Consider the following 23,818-nt stretch of genomic DNA (forward strand, 5'->3'; position numbering starts at 1 on the left):
TAGTGTAGTGATAGAGCATATTCAAAGATGCCTTCACATAGAGGAGAGGTATTTGCTGTTAACAAATTTACATTCAATGACAAGCACGAGAGATAAGTTGTAGTTCTGAAGGAACAGGGAACAAAATGAGCTTTCAAGGCATTAAAGTATTTTAAGACAGCAGTACACGTCATAGAAGAAAGGAAATGAGATGATGGTGAGGGGAATTTTAATATTCTACTCCAGAGAGGAACATAATGAGGACACTTCACGTAGGAATGGTTTATTTAAATAACATGAGAATTGACACACAATGCATGAGGAAATCATTTCTGATAAAGTGTTACTGTACAGTGGTACAGCCCAGCAGACTATTCCACATTTAATGGTTGTGCATCCAGCCACTGACATGGGTTTCATAGTGAAAGTACAGCTTAGGATAATCCAGAAATGGGTGATACTAAATCAAGGTTAAATATATCTTTGGAAGGTTACATAGAAGTATTGCACCTTCACTAATGCTTCATGTCTCAAATAGAAAAAATTACTTCCAACCTCTACATCACTACTTCCCTTGAAACTGATTAAAGAAAACCAGAAATTCATATATCAATCAAAGAAGACAAGGTTTTTTCTTCTTCAGTACACGGACTTCGCAACAGAAAATGTTTTAAATCCCTAGGGCTATTGACTTATCATCCATAATGAAATCCTAGTGAATTTAGTCTGAATTTTACAAACAGTTAAATTTGTGGTCACAATGTGTAGCATTTCAGGGCTACAAAATTAGTAGTAATATTTTTTGTTTTGTTACAACAGATATCTGGAAAAAGTGATGAAACATGCTACAAAAAAGCCTATGAGGACACTCTATCTGTAGATATTAGAATGTCGGATGGCAAACACAGAAGTGAAGAATATTCATTATCAAATGTGGTTAAATCAGGAAAATACAGTTCCAGAGACCAAGCGAGGTGGTGCAGTGGTTAGCACACTGGACTCGCATTCCGGAGGATGATGGTTCAATCCCGCATCCGGCCATCCTGATTTAGGTTTCCATGATTTCCCTAAATCACTCCAGGCAAATGCCGGGATGATTCCTTGAAAGGTCATGGCTGACTTCCTTCCCCATCCTTCCCTAATCCGATGAGACAGATGACCTCGCTGTCTGGTCTCCTCCAAAACAACCCAATCCAACAGTTCCAGAGTCACAGCTCCATAGAACATAACTGCAAATATACTGTTGGCTGCATGTTATGAGCAGCATAGATAAATGGGAAGATCTCTCTGTATTCTTGAAGCAACTCAAGAGTCAGTTCAGTGAACATTTACTCATGTGGCCCATGATAAGTGTTCAACTTCTAACAACACCAGAATGTAAGTGGTCTATCCTCACCCCCTCTCTCTGACGTAGAGATGGTGGTGCTGGGATGACAGTTAGCTTTGTCAGGAAGTAAACTGCAAGAAAAAAGTTTCTTAAAAATTATTTTAATTCTGAAGGTTTAAAAAACTACATAACAGTCTTTTTGGAAGCCTTTTTATACAAGTTCCTTGCATAATGTAATCTCCTATTGATATATTAACATAACTGTTACAGCCTTTTATTCCCATCATGGAGAGAATTGAATATCACATCCAGTAAACTTTTGCACATTCATTTGATGTTATAGTTTGCTTCCATTAATGGTATGTTACTGCTCATCACTTCCACAGCTATGGAAAGCATTAATCATGGTAGATGCCATACACACATGTCAAAGCAATGAACTGTGTTGTTTCATATGATTCAGAAACATAGTTGTCATGCTGTGGATCCCATAAGCATCGAAGTCCAACATGCAGGCCTTGATTTTCCTTTTGGAAGATGCTGCATGTTACAACTATTTTATACCTGTGAACAAATTACTTAAAAGTGAGTAGAATACAAATTCATTATCATATTTATAAGCAAGTGGAAATGAAATATACATTATTCGTTACCATATTTATAAGCAATTGGAAATGAAGCATACATTATCATTTGAAACATAAAATGGATTCCTTAGAACATATACTGACTAACAGGTCTGGTTCCAGAACATTTTTCCACATGAGTGACATCATTTAGTGCCTTCCCTCCCCCTCCCATTTTCCCTCATACACTTTCACCCGTGCCAGTTTTTGGTACTAATTGTGACACGTGCTACATACAAATTTTGCACTTGAATGCCTCTGGTGCCCCACTCAAACTGGCACTCAAAAGATGGCTTGTGTCACTTTGGCCTTTAGCCAGCCCTGCTAATTAATGCATTTAAATGTTACCAACAAAAAGGTCATATTACAGCACACAAGCAACACATTATAAAAATATTGGCAAGTAGAAATTCTTTGTAATAAAACAGTATTTGAGTTTAAAGTAAAACAATGTGCAGCAGTATTTGTAATCAGGCTGTTCGCTAAATGAACTCATGTAAGTACAGTATTAAAATGTTATAAATACAACTGTAATGAGGCAGAAAGTTCAGATCTTTGTTATGGATGCATCTTAATGCACTTAAACATTTTTTTCTAGACAGGTATTTTAATGTAGCTGCATAATTTGCAGTTAAACTCTCTTTTCATTTAGTAAAATTCTAGGAAATGCATGTTTTCCCACTTTCACTAATAGTGTCTGCTTTTAAAGAGTTTCTTGTGACCACAAGCATGTGATGATACATCAGGCTATAAAAAAGACAATATTTAATACATTACCTTTTGCTTTAAGTTAAAATTATCCAAGATGGACTGGAGCATTGGAGAAGGTTGACACCAGGGGAAAAGAAATGGTTTTCTTTGTAAAACTGGAATATTTATTTAAAAAAAACCTGGAGTTTTTATCTTCAAAAAACACAGTGAATGCATAAATGGATGTTTGTTAACATTGAACACGTATTGTTATTGTAAGTCTGCTTCTTTGACAACAAATATTTTATTGAGCACACCTGATTCACATTTAAGGCACAGAAAGTAATAGTTCCCTACTCTTCTGGGAATACACAAAACAAAAGACTTCTTGAGGTGGATACCACACAGTCAGTACAGTAATCTGAATGTTCATTGAATAACTCAAATGTCAGTGGTGGAGAACATTGTTTGTAGGTTTGACTGGGAAACACTCGGATATAAGTCACACTCTTGGTGCTTCCATATACCATCAATTTGTACACTGAAAGCACCACAGTCGGTTGAATAATGAGTGAAGACAGTCCTGCATTAGGCAGTCAAGCAAATCTATACATTTGCCAAATGCTATTGGTAGATAACAACAAAGTCCACATCACAGTGAAGGAGGAAACCATGTAGCGCAGGGTTATCATCAATACATATGCTGGAAATTCTGTTGTAAATATCTACTGGTTGACAAAAGAGGCCATGGCTGTCTGCAGCAGTCCTTAAGTCATATGTGGGTATTTTGTCAGGTGACCTGGCACTGCCAGAGGTAGAGTTCCACACTGCCTCACCAGACATACAAATAATTATATTGTATGGTCCATTAACACATCTGGTGGGATTAAAAGAATTGTGTATAATATTTTGTCAGTTATGCCAAGAAATTTAATTCCATTTTGTATTTGTATATGGACAGTTTCAAATTTAACTAATCTCATAAAACTTAAAAAAAGTAATTTAAATGATGAGAAACTTAGCTGTTAATGGTTTCTACTCAGCAAATAATTGTGTATCAAAATTTTATTAGAAATATTCTAAAATTATTAATGGTAAAAACATTTTAAACTGCTAAGAATAATGACAGATGAAAGGCTTTCATCAAAATTGTATACAGAAACTGAATGCTCTGGTCTTCACTTGAATAATACTCTCCATTATCACTGACACTGAAACATAAAAGCTTATCTGCTTTGTGTAATTTCATGGTATTGTCTTTATGACATCATATTTTGGAGGAATTCAGTGCAAGTATTAAAATTATCCTTCACCCGTAAGTTATCTATACCATCAGTTCGAGATCTTTGTGCAGTCTGTTGTTCATTTATCACAGAATTCTAGCTCTATCACCCAGTACATCCTCAAGATATTTGTGTTTAACACCATGGACAGATTCAACACTAAGGTGAACACTAGATCCCTGCCCTGTAATAAAAGTTTAATATATGTTCTTATTCCATTTTAAAATTACAGCATTCACTTTATGTGTGGTGCACTCTTTTTTCTGAAATTACAAATATAACTCTGGAAATGTAAGATTTTTCCAAATGTGAAAACCTGTTTCAAGGCACAAAATAGTCATATACCTAGGGGCAGATATTCTATTCAAGTTGAAAAGTGTTTCAGTCAAGATATCTTGTCAGTATTATATTTAATAGTATGTGAGTTTCATTATTAATTTACTACATACCAATAATCAGTAACTGAAATCAAATTAAGAAGAAGTATTATCGAAAACGAGTTACAAGTTAAAACATTTTGTAATGGAAGTTACTAACAGCTAACACAAAATTTTGGAGACAGAACTCAGCTAATTTGCAAATGTCTTGTGTGCTAAGGTAGAGAGATCTTCTGTTTCAAGGTCCAAGATGGTACACGGATAATGAAGTATGGCTTAATTGTTCATACATTATTAACTAGTTTAAAAAACAGAATTTTACACGCCATAAAACTCTAACTCCTCAAAATAGCTTTAATACATTATGCAGCACTTAAATATGTAGAGCTCATAATATTTACAAATGTTTCACAAGGAACAACCTCATTTCTCACAGCAGCAAAGCAGTAGAAAATGATGGAAGCTGATTATGGCACTCTTGTGTATGTTCCTTCATATGATTCTAAAATTGGTCACTATATTGAAAGACCAACCAAGAAACATCATCTGTTTCTACATACATCATCTGCCAGGTACTGAAATCTTCCCTACATTCACTCAGAAAATGTTACAAGCCTTAAGTAATAAAATATCAGCAGTTGGCATTTTTTGTGATATTTCCAAGATATTTGATTATATACATCATATTACTCTCTTAGAAAAATTTAAGTTTTCTGGAACTGGTGGCTTTACACACAACTGGTTTGAGTCATACTTAAACAGAATGCAAAAAGCCGTGTTGAATAATTCAAACAATGTAGAAAAAAGAGACAATTTTAGTGACTGGGGAAAAAATCACAAAAGGAGTCCCACAAGATTCAATTTTGGGTCAAGTCCTATCACTTTCACAGGGTGTTTCAAAAGTCACGTGTAATAGCACAAGTTTGGTATTAATGGAGGAATGGCCCACCACCACTACATCGCTGAAATGATTAGCTGCATGCAATGTGCAGTATCAAATGGTCAGTTGTCTGTAAGGCCACTGATGAACATAGTTTGACAGAAGAATATTAAATAGACACCAGTTACCATAGCTGCATCATGTGGTGCTGTTCTGCAGTGTAGTGAATCATACAACAAGGTACACACATCAGGAGATGGCAGAAATGGTCCTCATCCACGCGGCAGGCATGAGACGAAGGGAGGCAGCAGCAGGATACCACAGGTGACATCAAAACTGACGTAAGTCTAATCACACAATCATTGAACTTTTAATGAAATGGTTCAAGTCTATGGGCAATGTTCACAATGAAGGACCTCCTGGAGGACCACACACAGCAACAAGGGTACACAATTATCAGTTGCACTAGTTAATTTAATAGCGAATCCAACTCAGTCATCAAAGAAAGTGGCACAGGAATGCAGGATCAGCCAAGCCTCCATGTCCAGGATATTGTCCTCTAATCATTTCCATCACTATTGAATCCACTTTGTCAAAGAACTCCATGATAAATATACTGACAGGTAATTCTGTAAAAGGTTGAAGAAACATGCACACATTAATGGACCTCTTCACTGGCAGTGCTAGTTTCCATTTGAATGAGAGGGTGAATAGACATGACATTATCTATTGGACAAACAACAATCCACATCTTGCTGTCACTCATAGGCTACCCCTTGGTTTGCTATGCTGGAGCCTGTGTTGAAACCTTGGTTACATGTGTGGTGTAACATACATGGCGATATTCTCATTTGTCCCATATTTTCTAACAGAACACTCAATGCTGCATGCTTTACATGCTACATCATCTTGAGCAAACATTACTACTCTATTTGGACAATCTACCTCTCGAATCAAACAAATATGTATGTTTTTCTCCCAGTAGGATGACCATCTCCACATTTCAGGTTAAACATCTACTGATTCCTGGATGAGGTTTTTCCCAGGCACTGGATTGGTACATGGTGTCCAGTGAAATGCCGCCTAGGTCACCAGACTTGGTGTCAGTAGACTTTTTCCTTTGGGGCACCTCAAGACCACAACATACACTAACATACCACAAACATTAATTGATCTGCAGGGGAATATCACCAGAGCCTGTACAGAAATACCAACAGCAACATTACGGTCACCGGCAGTGTCTGCCAGATGTGTCATTTGCAGAATGGCTGTTCAATTTTAACACCTTGTGCATTAGAGGTATGTAAGAGCAGCTGACCAGGGATGGAAGCTGCATTGTACTTTTAAGTTTCAGATCATCATGTATAAATAAAGCATATCTGTAGCACACATTCGTCTCTTTGTATTTTCACTACCTCCACTAATTATGACTGTCCTATGGGCCAAGACTCAAAACAACAATGTAGACTTTATCTACTATCATTCACATGACCTTTAAATCACCCTGTATATGTGAATGACTCTCCACTTAACATTTCTCAACCAGAATTAGTGCTTTTTCCAGGCGATACTAGTGTTATAATAAATCTCATTAGAGAAAAAGCAACAGAAGAAATTGTTAATGATGCTTTTCAAATAATTATTAAGTGGTTACATGATAATGGCATTTCTCTTCATTTTGACAAAAGACACTACATTCAGTTCTGTACAACAGATAGAGTCATACCAACAACTGGTGTAGCACACGAACAAAAATCATTACACAGGGTAGAATGCTCCAAATTTTTGGTTGCCTCATACCCACCATCACTTGCACTTCACTCATTATACACTAGAACTCTACTGTTACCAATGTCTCTCTTCCTCTGTTCTATCACACCCTCCCAGTCCACTTATACATGTCACTGTGTGTGACACACAACTCCCCCTGCCTGCACAACAATGAGCTCTCTAGTGCCACATTCCTATCCTGCAGTGTTGCTGCATCTCACTCCCAGCTCTCTCTCAGAATTCTCTCCCCCGCCCAAATTTTCTTCTGGCCTTACCCAAGCCACCTGATCTAGCCCCTCAACCCAGTTGAGCTGCAGTGCCTGTACAAAGTAGCCAAGCCACACAGGTGTGTGTGTGTGTGTGTGTGTGTGTGTGTGTGTGTGTGTGTGTGTGTGTGTGTGTGTGTAACTACAAAGAAGGGCACTATCCAAAAACTTAGCAATGTTCGCGTCTTTATGCACCTACTGATGACTCAATAGCTCAACTACATGGTGACTTGTTACCTCTGCTCCTTTCATTATTTAGATGAAGTCTTAAATAGAAAATTTTTCACGCGTTTCTCCTCAGCTTTACATTTTAACAGCATATGGTTGCTACAGCTTTAAACTTAATTCAAACTCTCAACCAGCTTTAACTGTATCATATGCTCAAAATCAAGTTTATATGGAATGAAGGCTACACTATGAGTTTTGTAACAATTTTACACTATGAGTTTTGTAACAATTTTAGCAGACCCTAAAACATGGGTCAAATGACAGAAAACTAATTTTCAATCTATATATTTAGAACAGACAAGCTTCTCTGTCAATGTGGTAATGGAAAGTTATTGTATAATGTAAATAATTTAGGAGTATGGGAACAGTATTGGATGGAAAAAAGAACTCCCTGTGCCATTTACATGGCACTTGAAGTAAAGACCAGCTGATGACATGTTGTGAAGTGATAACAACAAGCATAGAAACAAGCCAACCAGTCAAAATTCAGTTTTCAGAAGTAATGTAATTCCAGGGGGGCAATGGAAACAAAATAAATAAATGCACATTTAATTGTGTTTAGGTCTAAAATAGAAAAACAAACATTAATGTTGTATGATATTTTACAGTAATAAACTGGCAGACACAGAAGGTATCGAAACATGTTTAGGTAAACAGAAAGAGAAGTACATTGCATTTTGCAGAGGTGGAGTTTCAAAATCCAAACCAGTTGAGAAATATGATACACAGTTTGAGAGTTAGTGAAAAAGGTCCTTGATACTCTAGTGTTAACCTAATAAAATTTCTGTTGACATGTCTATTGGGCAGTACCAGTGTGCAGACCTCGTAGAAAATTCCCAGTGATTATTTAGTGTCACAAGAATTTTGCATTTTAGACGAGTATATAAAGAAGTTATATGTTCTATGATATGTATATACCAGTTGTAGGCATCATTGTCAAATGATATCTGTAAATAACATTAAGACCTAGTGTAAAACTGCAGATAATTATGAAGCGAAGTATTGTACATGTGTCCTACATAAAGCAATGTATTGTACATATGTCCTATAGTCACCTATGGAGATAATGTCTAAAAAAACTTTTAAGACGTGAATGTGTAGCAACGAATAAAAGTACATAACTTTGCTAGTTATCATATTTTCCAATTTTTTGTTTTTAATTTGTAGGCTAAATATCAAGACACTGGAGTAAGCTGGCTTGTAGTATACAGTATTACAAGTACACAAGTTCTACATAATGTAATCAAACAGGACCAAATAAAATGAACCACATTAGTCAATCGAGGTGATAGGAGAAGAAACATCTCAGTACCATAGGAAAGTCTGCTTCTCTTACACAGCCACAAAAGGACACTAGTTGAAAACTGGACCACCAGCAAGTGCCCTCTGCACACATTCCAAGAGCCTCTGCAGAGAGCTTTCTTAAGCTCTCTGCAGTTTGTGAAATAATACGAAAAATTAAAATTTTATATGGTGTACTGCAGTACAATGCAGTGAACATGAACTATATGCCTCCTCCTCTTATTCTTTTGCCAATCAAAATCAGCTAATGAAAATTTCTTCACCCTCAGGATTTACCTCTCTGTTGAGCATGGTCATACCACCTAACATTTGCAGATTTCAAATGTTACACAGTAAACAGTTTGTGAAATAATACGAAAAATTAAAATTATTGAATCTTTGCACTGGTGCAATACATATCCTTCTGAAGTGCTCTTTCTTTAAAGATTTGCCTGTTGTATTACTTATCATCCACCCACTCAATCAATGCATAGCTGTGATTTCTCTACTTGATCTGTGAACACCTATGATGCTCAGTTAAGCTTAAGATAAGGTGTAATAGCTTTCAAGAATGTAATTACCTGTCAAAATTCATGGCCTTCACTTTCTCCCTGACATTCCTTGTGATGTGGGCACAGAGCTGTGGACAGGCAGCAGGCTCATACTTTACTGTGGATAGGTGGGTCTCCATGACCTCATGGAGAATTTTTATCACCTGTTCAATGTTGAAAGGGCGTCGTGGAGCCAACTGATATGTAGACATGCTGTAAAATTTTCAGTTAGTCGGCCCCTATCATCACGTTACAAACTACATATAGTACATTCAGCAGACAATAATGTAAAGTCTACAGACTTCGAAGGAGTAACATTATGGAAAGGAGACAGATACATGGTGGTTACACACTTGTTCAGCAACCTGTCAGAACATTAAATGTCATGCTGATAATGTGGTGGAGTTTAAGACTGAATTAAAGAACTTTCTGATGGGCAATTCTTTCTATGCTTTTGAAGAGCATCTTCACAGGAACTCTTGAATTTAATATTTTGGTTTAGCATTGTAATATGGTAGTCCCGAGTAATGTTAAGTCAGTTCTTTGGATTAAAATTAAATTCAGTTAAATGTATGTCTTTGACCTCTACATCGCAAAGAACTACTAGTGTATTTGGCCCCTAATTACCAATGTACTGTTATGAGAGAAGCACATACCTGAAATCAGTGAACAAATTTTTGTCTATTTCTGACATTTGAGATGCAGTGGTTAAATGTGTCTTACTCTTAAGTATTATTTACAGTTACTTCCATTTTAATATATCTTTCTTCATGCTCAAATATATTAGATTCTATTAGAGGTCTCATAATTATATGCAGTCACCTCGATATGAAGGCTCAAAATCTATTAGAGTGTAAAACGCAAGGTGTAGTGAATGGTGTAGTTTAGTATGACTTTGATAATTGCAGGTATCTTACAGGGTGTTTCAAAAATGACCGGTATATTTGAAACGGCAATAAAAACTAAACGAGCAGCGATAGAAATACACCGTTTGTTGCAATATGCTTGGGACAACAGTACATTTTCAGGCGGACAAACTTTCGAAATTACAGTAGTTACAATTTTCAACAACAGATGGCGCTGAAAGTGATGTGAAAGATATAGACTACAACGCAGTCTGTGGGTGCGCCATTCTGTACGTCGTCTTTCTGCTGTAAGCGTGTGCTGTTCACAACGTGCAAGTGTGCTGTAGACAACATGGTTTATTCCTTAGAATAGAGGATTTTTCTGGTGTTGGAATTCCACCGCCTAGAACACAGTGTTGTTGCAACAAGACGAAGTTTTCAACGGAGGTTTAATGTAACCAAAGGACCGAAAAGCGATACAATAAAGGATCTGTTTGAAAAATTTCAACGGACTGGGAATGTGACGGATGAACGTGCTGGAAAGGTAGGGCGACCACGTACGGCAACCACAGAGGGCAACGCGCAGCTAGTGCAGCAGGTGATCCAACAGCAGCCTCGGGTTTCAGTTTGCCGTGTTGCAGCTGCGGTCCAAATGACGCCAATGTCCACGTATCATCTCATGCGCCAGAGTTTACACCTCTATCCATACAAAATTCAAACGCGGCAACCCCTCAGTGCCGCTACCATTGCTCCACGAGAGACATTCGCTAACGATATAGTGCACAGGATTGATGGCGGCGATATGCATGTGGGCAGCATTTGGTTTACTGACGAAGCTTATTTTTACCTGGACGGCTTTGTCAATAAACAGAACTGGCGCATATGGGGAACCGAAAAGCCCCATGTTGCAGTCCCATCGTCCCTGCATCCTCAAAAGGTACTGGTCTGGGCCGCCATTTCTTCCAAAGGAATCATTGTCCCATTTTTCAGATCCGAAACGATTACTGCATCACGCTACCTGGACATTCTTCGTGAATTTGTGGCGGTACAAACTGCCTTAGACGACACTGCGAACACCTCGTGGTTTATGCAAGATGGTGCCCGGCCACATCGCACGGCCGACGTCTTTAATTTCCTGAATGAATATTTCGATGATCGTGTGATTGCTTTGGGCTATCTGAAACATACAGGAGACGGCGTGGATTGGCCTCCCTATTCGCCAGACATGAACCCCTGTGACTTCTTTCTGTGGGGACACTTGAAAGACCAGGTGTACCGCCAGAATCCAGAAACAATTGAACAGCTGAAGCAGTACATCTCATCTGCATGTGAAGCCATTCCGCCAGACACGTTGTCAAAGGTTTCGGGTAATTTCATTCAGAGACTACGCCATATTATTGCTACGCATGGTGGATATGTGGAAAATATCGTACTATAGAGTTTCCCAGACCGCAGCGCCATCTGTTGTTGAAAATTGTAACTACTGTAATTTCGAAAGTTTGTCTGCCTGAAAATGTACTGTTGTCCCAAGCATATTGCAACAAACGGTGTATTTCTATCGCAGCTCGTTTAGTTTTTATTGCCGTTTCAAATATACCGGTCATTTTTGAAACACCCTGTATATGGGACTAAGAAGCAACTGATATCTGACTTTCAAAAAGATATATGGGTGAGTCACAGAAGAGTGATTTCCCTGTAAATAAAATTGTAACACAGCAGAAGGAGAACAATAAATTTTGATCCTTACATAAAGAACATGGAAAATGGTACAACCAGATCAGAAATTATAGCCAGAATTATCTTTCAGTCTTCACCTTAATAAAAAAGATAAGACAGTGTTTCTTAGAATTAATATTTTGTGTTATTCTGACCACATTTTCTTGTATTTTCTGAATGTAACTGATGTAAAGAGAATATGTCTACAACATTATACCATTATAAATATGTGACTGGAAGATCAAAGTGCAGATACGTCATACTTAGGTAGTCACTAGTTGCTGCATTTACCAGTTTCTACATTTAACAGCACATCCATGCTATTCCCTTGCAGTACAATTAGCATGTTCATCTCATTGTACTTTTGAATCTCTGTGAATCTCTAAAAGATTTTCTGATTTGTTGCAATCCAGTTTGTTACTGAATCTAGTGTTTTCATGGGATGAATGGGGGGAGAGTGAAACATAGGGTGAATAATATTGGCCACATGATCCCATGCATCCTGTGTACAAACCCACAACACAGTTCCAATCTCTAACAACTCTGTTAATCAAGAGCTATAGCAGCCCTGGGAGAAAGGAAGTGATGGATCAAAGTTTAGGCACAGCCTATGGGCTGTTTTTGTGATGAATCTTACACTTGTGGAAGAATGTTGTGAAACATTCTGAAAATTTAAAAATGTGTGATGGAGCAGGATTTGAACCTGGACCCTAGCTTTCAGTGGGCAATGCTCTTACCAACTGAGATATCCAGTCAAAACTCACAGTATACATTCATCCTCTTAAATCTCTCAGGCTGTGGGCATGACTCCTGATGAGGTACACAGTTTTAATCAGTCATGAAATTTCAAAAACTGCATAAGCACTCCAGAGTGAAAGGTTCATTCTGTAAATGACACTTAGTCATGACTAAACTTTTTCTCTGCCTTATTCTTCTCAGTCTTACCAGTCCAGCGAGTAAGGGAAGAGAGAGGTAATGGCAGATTTGTAGCAGCGATGTGGATATGATAGACGTCTATAGGTCACTGCTCATAAGAAGCTATGGTGTGGGTTGGAGTCCTTGTTTGGCACACAGCTATAATAGTAAGGAAGTTTTAAAAGTTATTCATATTTTTCCAGGGAGTGAAAAATCCATTCTGTTAACTACGCTGTGTTTGAGTATGTATTAAGCAGTATTGCGCCATGTGCATAACAGATACCATACTGATTCATACAGAGTCAGGTAAAACATCATGGTAATTACAAATATGAGAAAGGAAAGGTCCAGAGACAGTCTGCATACCAGCACTACTACCTTTGAAGAAGTAAATCTATTTTTAACTCAGATGAACTGCATTCTTAAGATTTAATTATAGCTCAAGATCTTTTGAATAGAGAAATAAAATTCATGGTTTGTAGGAAGAATATGATAAACATATGCCTACTTACTAAGAGACCAGAGAACAAAAGACAACTGTATCATTATTCTGGACTGTGGCAATGCAAAAGACAGCAGCAGCAGTAGTAGTAGTATTTTTACGGCCATCTAGGAAACTAAATTGACTGCTGAAGAATATATTACACTCATTAAAATAGCTATTATCTGAGCTAACATAAGTGACTCAGTTACTTTAGCAAGGTAGTTTTGGGGCATATGTTCACATACTCTTTAAAAATTGGTTCTAGTTGAGAAGTTACGATGAGTTGATTTTGTTCTCAGTTATTTAGTAAGGGATAAAGTTTCATGTCATTTATAAAGGAATAAATTTATGATTTGTATCAGTGTTCAAATTTTTGTGGGAGAATTTAAGTCAACTTTGTCCACAAAAGAGGTCAATAACTAGTCTCACTTTTTTTTACTAATGAGTTATTTTGCCAATCTCATTCTAACCACTTCAAGAATATTACTATCATCTTAATCTTCTGGCACTTGACTTATTGTCATTTGGCTGCTTGCTTCCTAATACAATGTTGTTTGAAGTCTGTATTAATTGTACACTCTTTTACATGCTTTTTGTTCATGATGGAACCAATTTTGTGACACAGAACACATTCTGGAGATCTTATTTAGATGGGTGGCCAAATATTCACCAGTAATAGTGAAGCAGAATATGGTTACTGCTTCTCTTCTTGGTTCATGAGGCACTACCAAATCACCTATGAGTTTTTCCAGATCTTTCCTTCACACTACTGCCCATTTATTTCCCTCACATTACTGCGCATATATGAAAATGCAGAACAATTAATGAAACCCATTCTGAACAATGGCATTAGTAGCAAATATAACACTCAAAACAAGGTTAATAAAAATGGTAATTAGGTACATTTTCTCTTAGAATAGACAATCTCCTGCGTCATTCAAGTTTCCAGGCACAGAAAATGTTACTTTCTTCTGTTTTATTAAGCACATTCAGAATGTGTTGCTTGGAGCACACATCACAATTGCAATGACTTCACATGCCTGGAAAGTTGCTTTTGAACAGAGAAGGAAATACTGGATCAATTTCCACTTGGGGAAGAGATAGTATGTAATATGGTATATATTCATGGGAAATTTTGAAGTTACATGTCTTGTAGCACCAATATGAGTTAGCGGTAGCTGTATTATCTGCCCTCTTGTCCTTGAGCTCTTGACTTCCAGTTTGTCAGTGAAGGTATAGGTCGAAACACTTACTGTTGGTAACATTTAGTGTTTAACATGCTTTCAAAAATGATTATTTTGGAAATTGAGCACAGCAACCTTTAGCTTTCCTCAAACTGTACAGTCCACTGGAGTAACTTTATACCATTTTCTGAAAATACTGGACAAAAATAAGTTAAACATCAGACATTATAACATTTTACATCTACAGTTACTGAGTGCTTAGGAAAGTGAAAAATGTCCACTGACTATGCCCTATCAGTTTTTATTACAAAGTTACACTGTCATGTAGGGTAACTTTAGACCAGTCTTAAAAAACATAGTATTTTTCCTATATCTAATTCCCTGGGTAAATTTCGATCATGCCAGGAGAAAATCAGGTGTTAATAAGAAGTAATACTGTTAATAAGAAGTAATAACAGTGTTGATTCAGTACTGCAGGTTTACTTTGTAATATCAAGATATTTGTATAGATCTGACATTGTTCAGCTTAAATCACCAGAGGCTCTCTTCACAGGCAGTGTAATTAAAGCATAATCACAAGCCTGAGAACTTGTAAAAAGGTGGAGGAACAACTGAAACACGACCTAGAAAGCACAGAGGTATAAAACTATAAATTTTTGTAAAAAGTAATGCAAGTAGGTGGAACAGCAACCATTTTAAACAAAAATGATAAGTGGTACTAATATACCATAATTCGTAAAAGTAAAAAGTCACCCTGATTGATAGTAGCAGTTTTATTACAAGTGCTCTAATATCACCTATTTAAAAACCACAAGTTTCACATGGCTAAACAATGAACCAAAGTTGAAAGCAGTCATTACGACACACTTGTTTTACTATGTAGGCCCTACAGTTACTCCTCTAAGTAGTTCAGAGAATTCCACACTATTGTGTCATTTATATGTAAATACTACTGCAAATTACTGGTTTCCAGACTTATCTACTTAATTCTGTTAGCAGCTCACATGTTTTATACACATAAATTTTCAGTTTCCATGGAACTATGTGAGTCAATGTTACTTGCACATGGAATATTGAATGTTGATTTATGCCAGTAATGTTTTGCAATAATAAGATTTCACTGCTGTGTGATTTATCATGGCATTCTTCTCCTATTAATGTGGCTTGAAGAAGTGTGAACTGCTGTTTGTGTTACATATGAACAAGTTAGAGCATAACAGCATTTTCAATTTTAGGCTGTTATCATATGGCACGGATATCAATGATAAAGGGAGATATAAAAAATTTTCTGCGAGCATGGTGGCACCGTGGCTAAGTATTCAGAAGACTGAGGTTCAAATCTCCATTAAGACATTGTAGGTTTTCTGTGGATCTAATTGTACAGAAATATAAATTTGTGAACTTCATGAAAAGTAAAAATGCAGTGATATCTGACTATATGATAAATTAATAGTATGTGGAGCAGCGTTGCCTCAATATTGAGGAGTAACAACATGCAAGCATATTTAACTCAACAACCACAACATTCAGTTGTGGCAACAGAAAGCAACCTTTGGCTCATTTGCAGGATAATGGGAAAAACTAGTTAATTCACACAGGAATTGGCATATACTTATACAGTAATAATGCTTGAGGGCATGGCAACCATATTAGGTTAGACCAACTGCACTCACTGTAAGCCGACATTTGAGTTTGGCTTGGCTCTGACCACTATGGGACTTAACACCTTAGGTCATCAGTCCCCTAGAACTTAGAACTACTTAAAGCTAACTAACCTAAGGACAACACACACATCCATGCCCAAGGCAGGATTCGAACCTGCGACCATAGCGGTCGTGCATTTCCAGACTGAAGCGCCTAGAACCACTCGGCCACTCCGGCAGGCTACACTTGAGTTTCACTTGGCCAGTTATTTCTGGCAAAAAATTGAGAACTCTGGTAGTATCATAGTTAACTGGAGGTGCTGTCCGTGCAGCAGTGTGTACACTTATTTGAAACTTACTGGCAGATGAACTTGAGTTTCACTTGGCCAGTTATTTCTGGCAAAAAATTGAGAACTCTGGTAGTATCATAGTTAACTGGAGGTGCTGTCCGTGCAGCAGTGTGTACACTTATTTGAAACTTACTGGCAGATGAAAACTGTGTGTGCTGGACTTGGAATGGAACTTGGGCCCTGTTCTTGTGCAAGCAAGTGCTTTACTGACTTGGCTGTCCAAGCACAACTCACTAACCCCCTCACAGCTTCATTTCCTTCAACATGCCTCACCTAGCTTCCAAGCTGCACAGAAGTCACGCATACTGTGCAGGACTAGCACTCTTTGAAGAAATCTGCATGCATTTTAGTCCAGCTGTATCAAATTTTGCTACCTTTCTGAGTACAAGAGACATATGTAGAGATAATATTTTGTATAAAATTACAATGAAATGAATACCCTTAGCTGCATACAGGCATTGATATAAGTGAACAGGGACAGTTGAAAATGTGTGCCCCGACCGGGACTTGAGCCCTGGATCTCCTGCTTACATGGCAGACACTATCCATCTGAGCCACTAAGGACTGCAGGGACTCATCTCTGGTATCTCCCGTGAGACCCACATTCGCAACTTGTTGTCCCACACTATATTCATAGTGGAAAATTGTACTGAAATGCAGGAGGATCTGCAGCGAATTGACGCATGGTGCAGGGAATGGCAATTCAATCTCAATGTAGACAAGTGTAATGTGCTGCGAATACATAGAAAGATAGATCCCTTATCATTTAGCTACAAAACAGCAGGTCAGCAACTGGAAGCAGTTAATTCCATAAATTATCTGTGAGTAGGCATTAGGAGTGATTTAAAATGGAATGATCATATAAAGTTGATCGTCAGTAAAGCAGATGCCAGACAGATTCATTGGAAGAATCCTAAGGAAATGCAATCTGAAAACAAAGGAAATAGGTTACAGTACACTTGTTCACCCACTGCTTGAATACTGCTCAGCAGTGTGGGATCTGTACCAGATAGGGTTGATAGAAGAGATAGAGAAGATCCAACAGGGAGCAGCGTGATTCGTTACAGGATAATTTAGTAATCGCGAAAGCGTTACGGAGATGATAGATAAACTCCAGTGGAAGACTCTGCAGGAGAGACGCTCAGTAGCTCGGTACGGGCTTTTGTTGAAGTTTCGAGAACATACATTCACCGAGGAGTCAAGAAATATATTGCTCCCTCCTACGTATATCTCGCGAAGAGACCATGAGGATAAAATCAGAGAGATTAGAGCCCACACAGAAGCATACCGACAATCCTTCTTTCCACGAACAATACGAGACTGGAATAGAAGGGAGAACTGATAGAGGTACTCAGGGTACCCTCCGCCACACACAGTCAGGTGGCTTGCAGAGTATGGATGTAGATGTAGACCCTGCCCATCATACTCATTAGTCGCGGCTTTACTGCCAAGAGTTTGGGCACTGTTTGTGCATCTGCACAGAAGAAGATGGTCAAATGGCTGGTGAGCCTTAACTATGTATACACGTCCAAAAGAACAGATACCATCTTCATATATATAATATTTTGTGACTTATCTTGGAAAGTTTGCTCTCTGAATGCTGTGAATAAGCTTTTCATGATGAAACACAACATCATTTTTGTAGTATCTCACACTGAAGGCTGTTGAGTATTTGTTACATTCTGGTTAAAAAAATCACTTGGAATAACGTTTTGGGGAGACATACTCTGTAGATGCATTATGCCTCAGTTGGGTTTTCTAACAAATCTATGGGACATTATTCTGTACTAGATTTATGTATTCATTGCAATCTGATTGAATGTCAATATATTTTTGACAGTTGTAGTTGATTCAAAAGATTCATTGTCAATTACATGGTCAATCAATGTTACGACTTGCTGCTGATTTCCATGCATTACACACATTAGCATGTGTTGTCAGCTGCCAGGTTTCTCACTAAGTGATAATCATTGGTATTTGACTATTTTGTCTGTTGGACAACATGTGCCATCAACATTAGTCAGGCATTGTCCATCAGCTCATAATTATATATTGTAAGCAGTTATGAATTGTACCTGGATCAATAATCTGCAGATGCATGCTGATCATGAGGTGTATGGGAAAGTATTGTTGTTGAGTGACTGTAATAGGATACAAGATGACTTAGGCAAAATTTGTAGTTGGTGTGATGAGTGGGAGCTTGCTCTAAATGCAAAAAAAAAATGTAAGTTAATGCAGGTGAGTAAGAAAAACAATCCCGTAAAGTTCAAATTCAGCATTAGAAGTGTGCCGCTAGATAGCCGCATCGATTAAATGTCTAGGCATAATGGTGCAAAGTGATATGAAAATGAACAAGCACGTAATGATTGTAGTAGGGAATGCAAATGGTCGACTTTGGTTTATTGCTCAGAGAATCTAGGGAATGTGTGGTCCATCTGTAAATGATACTACGTATACAACAGTAGTTATGAACCATACTTGAGTATTGCTTGAGTGTTTGCGATACCCACCAGGTCGGATTAAAGGAAGACACTGAAGTAATTCATGGGCGGGTTGCTAGCTTTGTAATTACAAGACGCTTCATAAACTTAAGACGTTGTTTCGTGGAACACTATCGATAAAATTTAGAGAACCGGCATTTGAAGCTGGCTGCAGACGATTAAACTGCCGCCAACGTACATTTCGTGTGAGGACCATGTACATAAGATAAGGCAAATTAGGGCTCGTACATAGGCATGTAGATAGTTGTTTTTCCCTCGCTCTGTTTGCAACTGGAACATGAAAGAAAATGATTAGTAGCAGTAGAAGGTGCAAGTCTTCCACGCGAGAAATGTACTTAATGGAACTCTAATACCACGGAATACAGTTATACTGCTTCATTAATATCACAAGTACAACAGAAACACATTTGGCAGGCACTTGGATGGGTAACCATCCTGTCTCACGTGGGCGATTTCTTTAAGAACTTTCTCCAGCAGTGAATCGTGACAGCACTTACCAACACGGTTAAGACCAGCTCTTATTGTAATTATGGCGTTCACCATAATAGTAGTTAGTCTGTTTTTTATTAAATTTAGTTAGCTAAAGGTCCTTTCCATCTCTGCATTGGACCATGGTAAAACCGAAGGCATAATAGCCAGATCTGAGAGTTCTTGGAAACGATTTAAGCCGCTGGTATCTCAGTATGACCTAATTTCATTCCAGAACGCCGCAATGTTATTGATTTGTTTCCATTGGACAGTGGTGAGCTTGGACCACTGAAAATCAATTTTTGTTACTGTGCTGTCTGACAAGTCATTAGCCAGCGATAGTATTCGTTCTTTTATCACTCTCGAGCATTCTCTTGCAGCAACTAAGGATACTTTTCGCAACACTATTACGTTTTGGGGCAAGCGGCGTTGGAGCTCAGAAACAAGGGAAACAAGAAAATGTTCACATCTTTTCCTTATGGCAGTCTCAATCTCAGATGAAATTTTGTTGGAAGTATTCGTATCCTGCAATAAGACTTCGACTTCATGACCTAAGTATATTCTTGGCGACTTATATTTGCGAACATATGCACTTAAAAGATCGCCTCTACACCCTAGTACAATTCTCCTTACGAGCCCACTGTTTAGAAACACAACAGCGTTTAGGAGCTGTGATTGGTATGCAGAATTTGACTGAAATTCCCTATTTACAAGCTGACATTCTTCCAAATAAGGTTTCAGAAAAGTAAGAAATTTTGTTTACGTCATCACTGTACATATTATGGAGGACTCAGGCAGGATAACACTTCTCATGAAGCGCTGTTATCTCAAAGTGGGTTTCTAGTTCAAATCATTGAGACAAAGCACGAGAAACAGCCTCTAAAATAGACATCCAAAGCGTATTGCACTTCTGAACTGTTTTCAATGGATTAGCTCCGTCATTTATTGCACTGAATAACTTTCTATAAGCAATTTGACGAGATGAAGACTTGGAGAACCAAGGATACGTTTCTGACAACAAAAATTCCAAATTCCGGGGCAAAGTTTCAGCTGCGGCCTGCCGCACGGAATGGCAGACATGAGGAATTAAGACAAGATGAGGAACTTCTCTTTTCAAATCCCTATACACACCATTATTGACGGCCACCATAACTGCTCCATTGTCAGTACCCACACTGTGCATTAAATGAATGTTCAAGCAGTACTCGTTGAGCTAAGATTTCAAACCATTTGCTACTGCCACTGCATTGCCTTCCTCTAACTCAACCATTCCCAAGAATGTGGAAACAGTGCGACCTTGGGCCTCAGAAAAGCATATCACACATACAGCTAACAATTTACTGACACTAATGTCTGTAGATTCATCCAAAAGTACACTGAAATATCCGTCTCCTATGTCCTTTTTCAGACTGGTCTTGAAATGTGGGTAAAGAATGTTATTAATCACATCACTAGACTTGCTTCTTTGCAAACGAAAGACATGGTCAGTACCTATAAAACACCTTTTTGAAAGGCTGCAGAGGTGATCCACAGGTCTTATTGCGCAATGTTAGCCACAAATAAACATAATGAGCTTTTGCAGCAGAAACTTCATTGGACCGCCTAACTACATGTGCATCTAGTTTCAACTGCCCTGTTAAGAAAAGGGTGCCGCAGCCTTTACATGCTTTTTGAAAGATTCAATAAATCCGACAGACGCGAATTTAAACTGCACTGGCAAAATCGACATCGCACACTCGAAGGCTCGGCGGGGATCTCAAGAAGGCAGTCTCAACTGTCTGTTGTTAAGCCACTCTTTTCTAAATTTTTGGATGTGTTTTTTGTCCTTTTGCTTCGACATTTTGATGAGACAAATAATAAAAAAGGAAATAAAATCACTGATTACAACGCGATTAACTGCACCATAAACATTAACAATTCAACTCAATGCACTGTGCCGACTTCGGTCCACGCCGTCCACGGTAACTTGTAATTGCAATGCTAAAAGCAAAGAACTAAGAGTGGAAAGGACTTCTGTTGTGTTGAGGCAGGGGAAACACTACATCGAATTTGATTATTAAGAGTTAGCTGTTGCCAGTTTAAGATTTTTCACGCTAAATATAATTTCAAATTGTGTAATGGAAAGACTGAATTAAACGGAAAAATATTGTTGCAGAAATCAATCCACAAATCCGTTTAAATATCCGTTGACCGCTAAATGCAAAATTTCGCCTGCTGGCAGTGTGTAAAATCCGTCAAATTTAGCGAAAATTCCGCTAGCTTGGCAACCCTGAAAGTAACTCCAGGGGGGATACACATGATCTCGCACCTTGAGGAAGAACAAAAATGTTACTGGTGTGAAAGACTGTAGTTTATGACACATCCACATTTCGCTGGTTGACATCCCCATAAAGCTACCCTCCGCCATGCGCCAAATGGTAGATGTAGATCATCGATCACATCAAAGTTGACCACCCCTGCGCACCGCAAATGGGTCACATGCAATTTTGAGTCGGAGGTTGTTTCGCAAAAATCTTAAAATGGTAGATCCTACGAGAAATCACCTACCATCTTTGGGAAAACTAGTATGAAAATTCCATGGATTAGTTTTCTAGGAGTAGTGTTAACATGTCATTGTAACACAGTTATCGGTACGTGTGCTGGTGACGATAATACGCAAAAACCCTATTCATGAAAGGAAACAAAATTAATGCACTTCGTACTACAATTGTTTTGTAGCAGTTAACGTGGCTGCCACATATGGTAACGCTTCGTATAGCCTATGTTTAAAAAAATCGAATTTAACAAGCTTTGCTGCCTTCTAACCAATCTGTGTGTTTATGTCTGTTTCATAACAATGTAACCTGATGTTTACTACTGAAGTTGACACGAAAAAAAATATTTACCCACGAACGACACAACATTATTTGCCTTACCTTTATTTATGTGACGGTTACCACTATCAAAACTGAAACGACGTTACGCGAATGCGCCGCACAAATGCGGTGTTTCGCCAGCGACAGCTCGCACCGACTGTGCCGTGTATAGTCCAATCGACTGGATCGTACCTTGCAGCGCAAGGCACGGTTCGGTTCGATATCGATTCGAACGCACTGCCTGTAGCTCGTGCCGGTTTCGTCAGAAGCAGCAACCGCGGGTAGCAGAGGTACAATAACAACGACCTATAGATTCAATATTATATTATATAACTCTTTCGAGAATAGCGAAAAAGTGAGATCGCAGTGGCAAGAAGTGGCTCTTACGCAGCTGGCAATGCTCTCTTTCTGAGATTTGTTAATGAATTAGCAACAAAGTTGAATTTGCTTTCAGACTGAGTTTCGCGGTAGTTCTTAGAACAAACGGCTGAGCTGCTTTTTCGCCAAACGTAGATCAAAAATTTCTCTGGAGTAAGCACTCAGATGCTTCCCAAACAAACAGTGCCAAAGTGTTTGAAGAGCAGATTATCGGTACTACGCTGAAGTGATTACCAAATTTGCAAAAGTGAAATGTAGGAAGAGAGAGGAAAGGAAAAGGATGGGTGGGAAATCGTAGCGGCTAACCACACAGGGCACTGTGGTATTGTAAGGTAGCAGTATTTTGCACCCTACTGTAATATAATAATTGTTGCAAAGACGAGTTAGATACCGGTTATAATGTTGTTTATCAGGCAGTCAGCCTATTGAATCTAATATAGGGAGTATCAGACGGCATAAGATGCGTATTAACTTCAAGAAATTCGCATGTTGCATGAAGTTGGGGTTCAGGTAATATTTTCACGGAGTTTGGCTGGAGCGGACGAGCGGCACTGCTCAAAGGCATGGCAGAGGGGTACGGAAGTTTACAACCGACCATTACGAGTCGGCATGCGCAAGCGTCCCACTGGGGGAGACGCGCCGCCGGAGGAGGTAGGCACCCATTGCGCGGACAACACAGGCAGGGCTTCGAGGGACGGCGCCTCGCTGGCGCTGGACGTCACGCCGACGCCACTATGTCGAGATGAGCTGGCGCCTTAAGGTCGGGACACACACCTCCGGGCCGTGCAGGGCCGAGCGTCGGACGAGTGACGACCGTGCTCCGGTCCGTTCCTGCAGGGGCCACACATGACCGGGGCACGTCCGTGTCTTTGTTGTTCCTTGTAGTGACTCGGACGCGGTGATCTGTGTTTCTCTATGCGAAAGCTGTAAAACATGTTCACTAATTTTCATAATAGTGAATTAGGACTTGTAGCACTTTCTTTAGACGAAGAGGAAAAAGAACGAAGGCAAACAAGAAGAAGAGATTTATGGACCACAGTGCCAGGCAAACAAGACCAGTACAGGGAGAGTTTCGAATATTATTTTCTCATCTCATCTTTAGATGGAAAGCACGCAACAATACAGGCTCCAAACAACTCAGGAAGTCTCTATTGGAATTACAAGAAAACATATTTCATTGTGCTTCTTGCTCTGGTTGACCCATGTTATAATTTTATTGCA

General features: G+C 38.7%; 1 protein-coding gene across 1 annotated transcript; it reads right to left on the bottom strand.

Annotated features, from left to right (window-relative positions):
* Positions 1–1,535: 1,535 nt before the first annotated feature.
* On the bottom strand, positions 1,536–22,390 carry LOC126184993 (dynein light chain Tctex-type 5-B-like). Its single transcript, XM_049927705.1, has 3 exons — positions 22,280–22,390; positions 9,289–9,471; positions 1,536–1,870 (listed from the first exon to the last, which is right to left on the bottom strand). The coding sequence occupies exons 2-3, from the start codon at positions 9,468–9,470 to the stop codon at positions 1,705–1,707; spliced, it is 348 nt and encodes a 115-aa protein (XP_049783662.1). The 5' UTR covers position 9,471; positions 22,280–22,390; the 3' UTR covers positions 1,536–1,704.
* Between the last annotated feature and the right edge of the window lie 1,428 nt (positions 22,391–23,818).

The sequence above is a fragment of the Schistocerca cancellata genome, chromosome 4 (assembly GCF_023864275.1).
Source record: "Schistocerca cancellata isolate TAMUIC-IGC-003103 chromosome 4, iqSchCanc2.1, whole genome shotgun sequence".
NCBI lineage: Eukaryota > Metazoa > Arthropoda > Insecta > Orthoptera > Acrididae > Schistocerca > Schistocerca cancellata.

What these genes read in the sequence shown, in the direction of transcription:
- LOC126184993 (XM_049927705.1), bottom strand. Translation starts at nt 9,470, where the DNA reads ATGTCTACATATCAGTTGGCTCCACGACGCCCTTTCAACATTGAACAG. An exon ending in AAGGCCATGAATTTTGACAG is followed by an intron (nt 1,871 to 9,288) that starts GTAATTACATTC and finishes ATTTGTTCACAG; the next exon opens with GTATAAAATAGTTGTAACAT.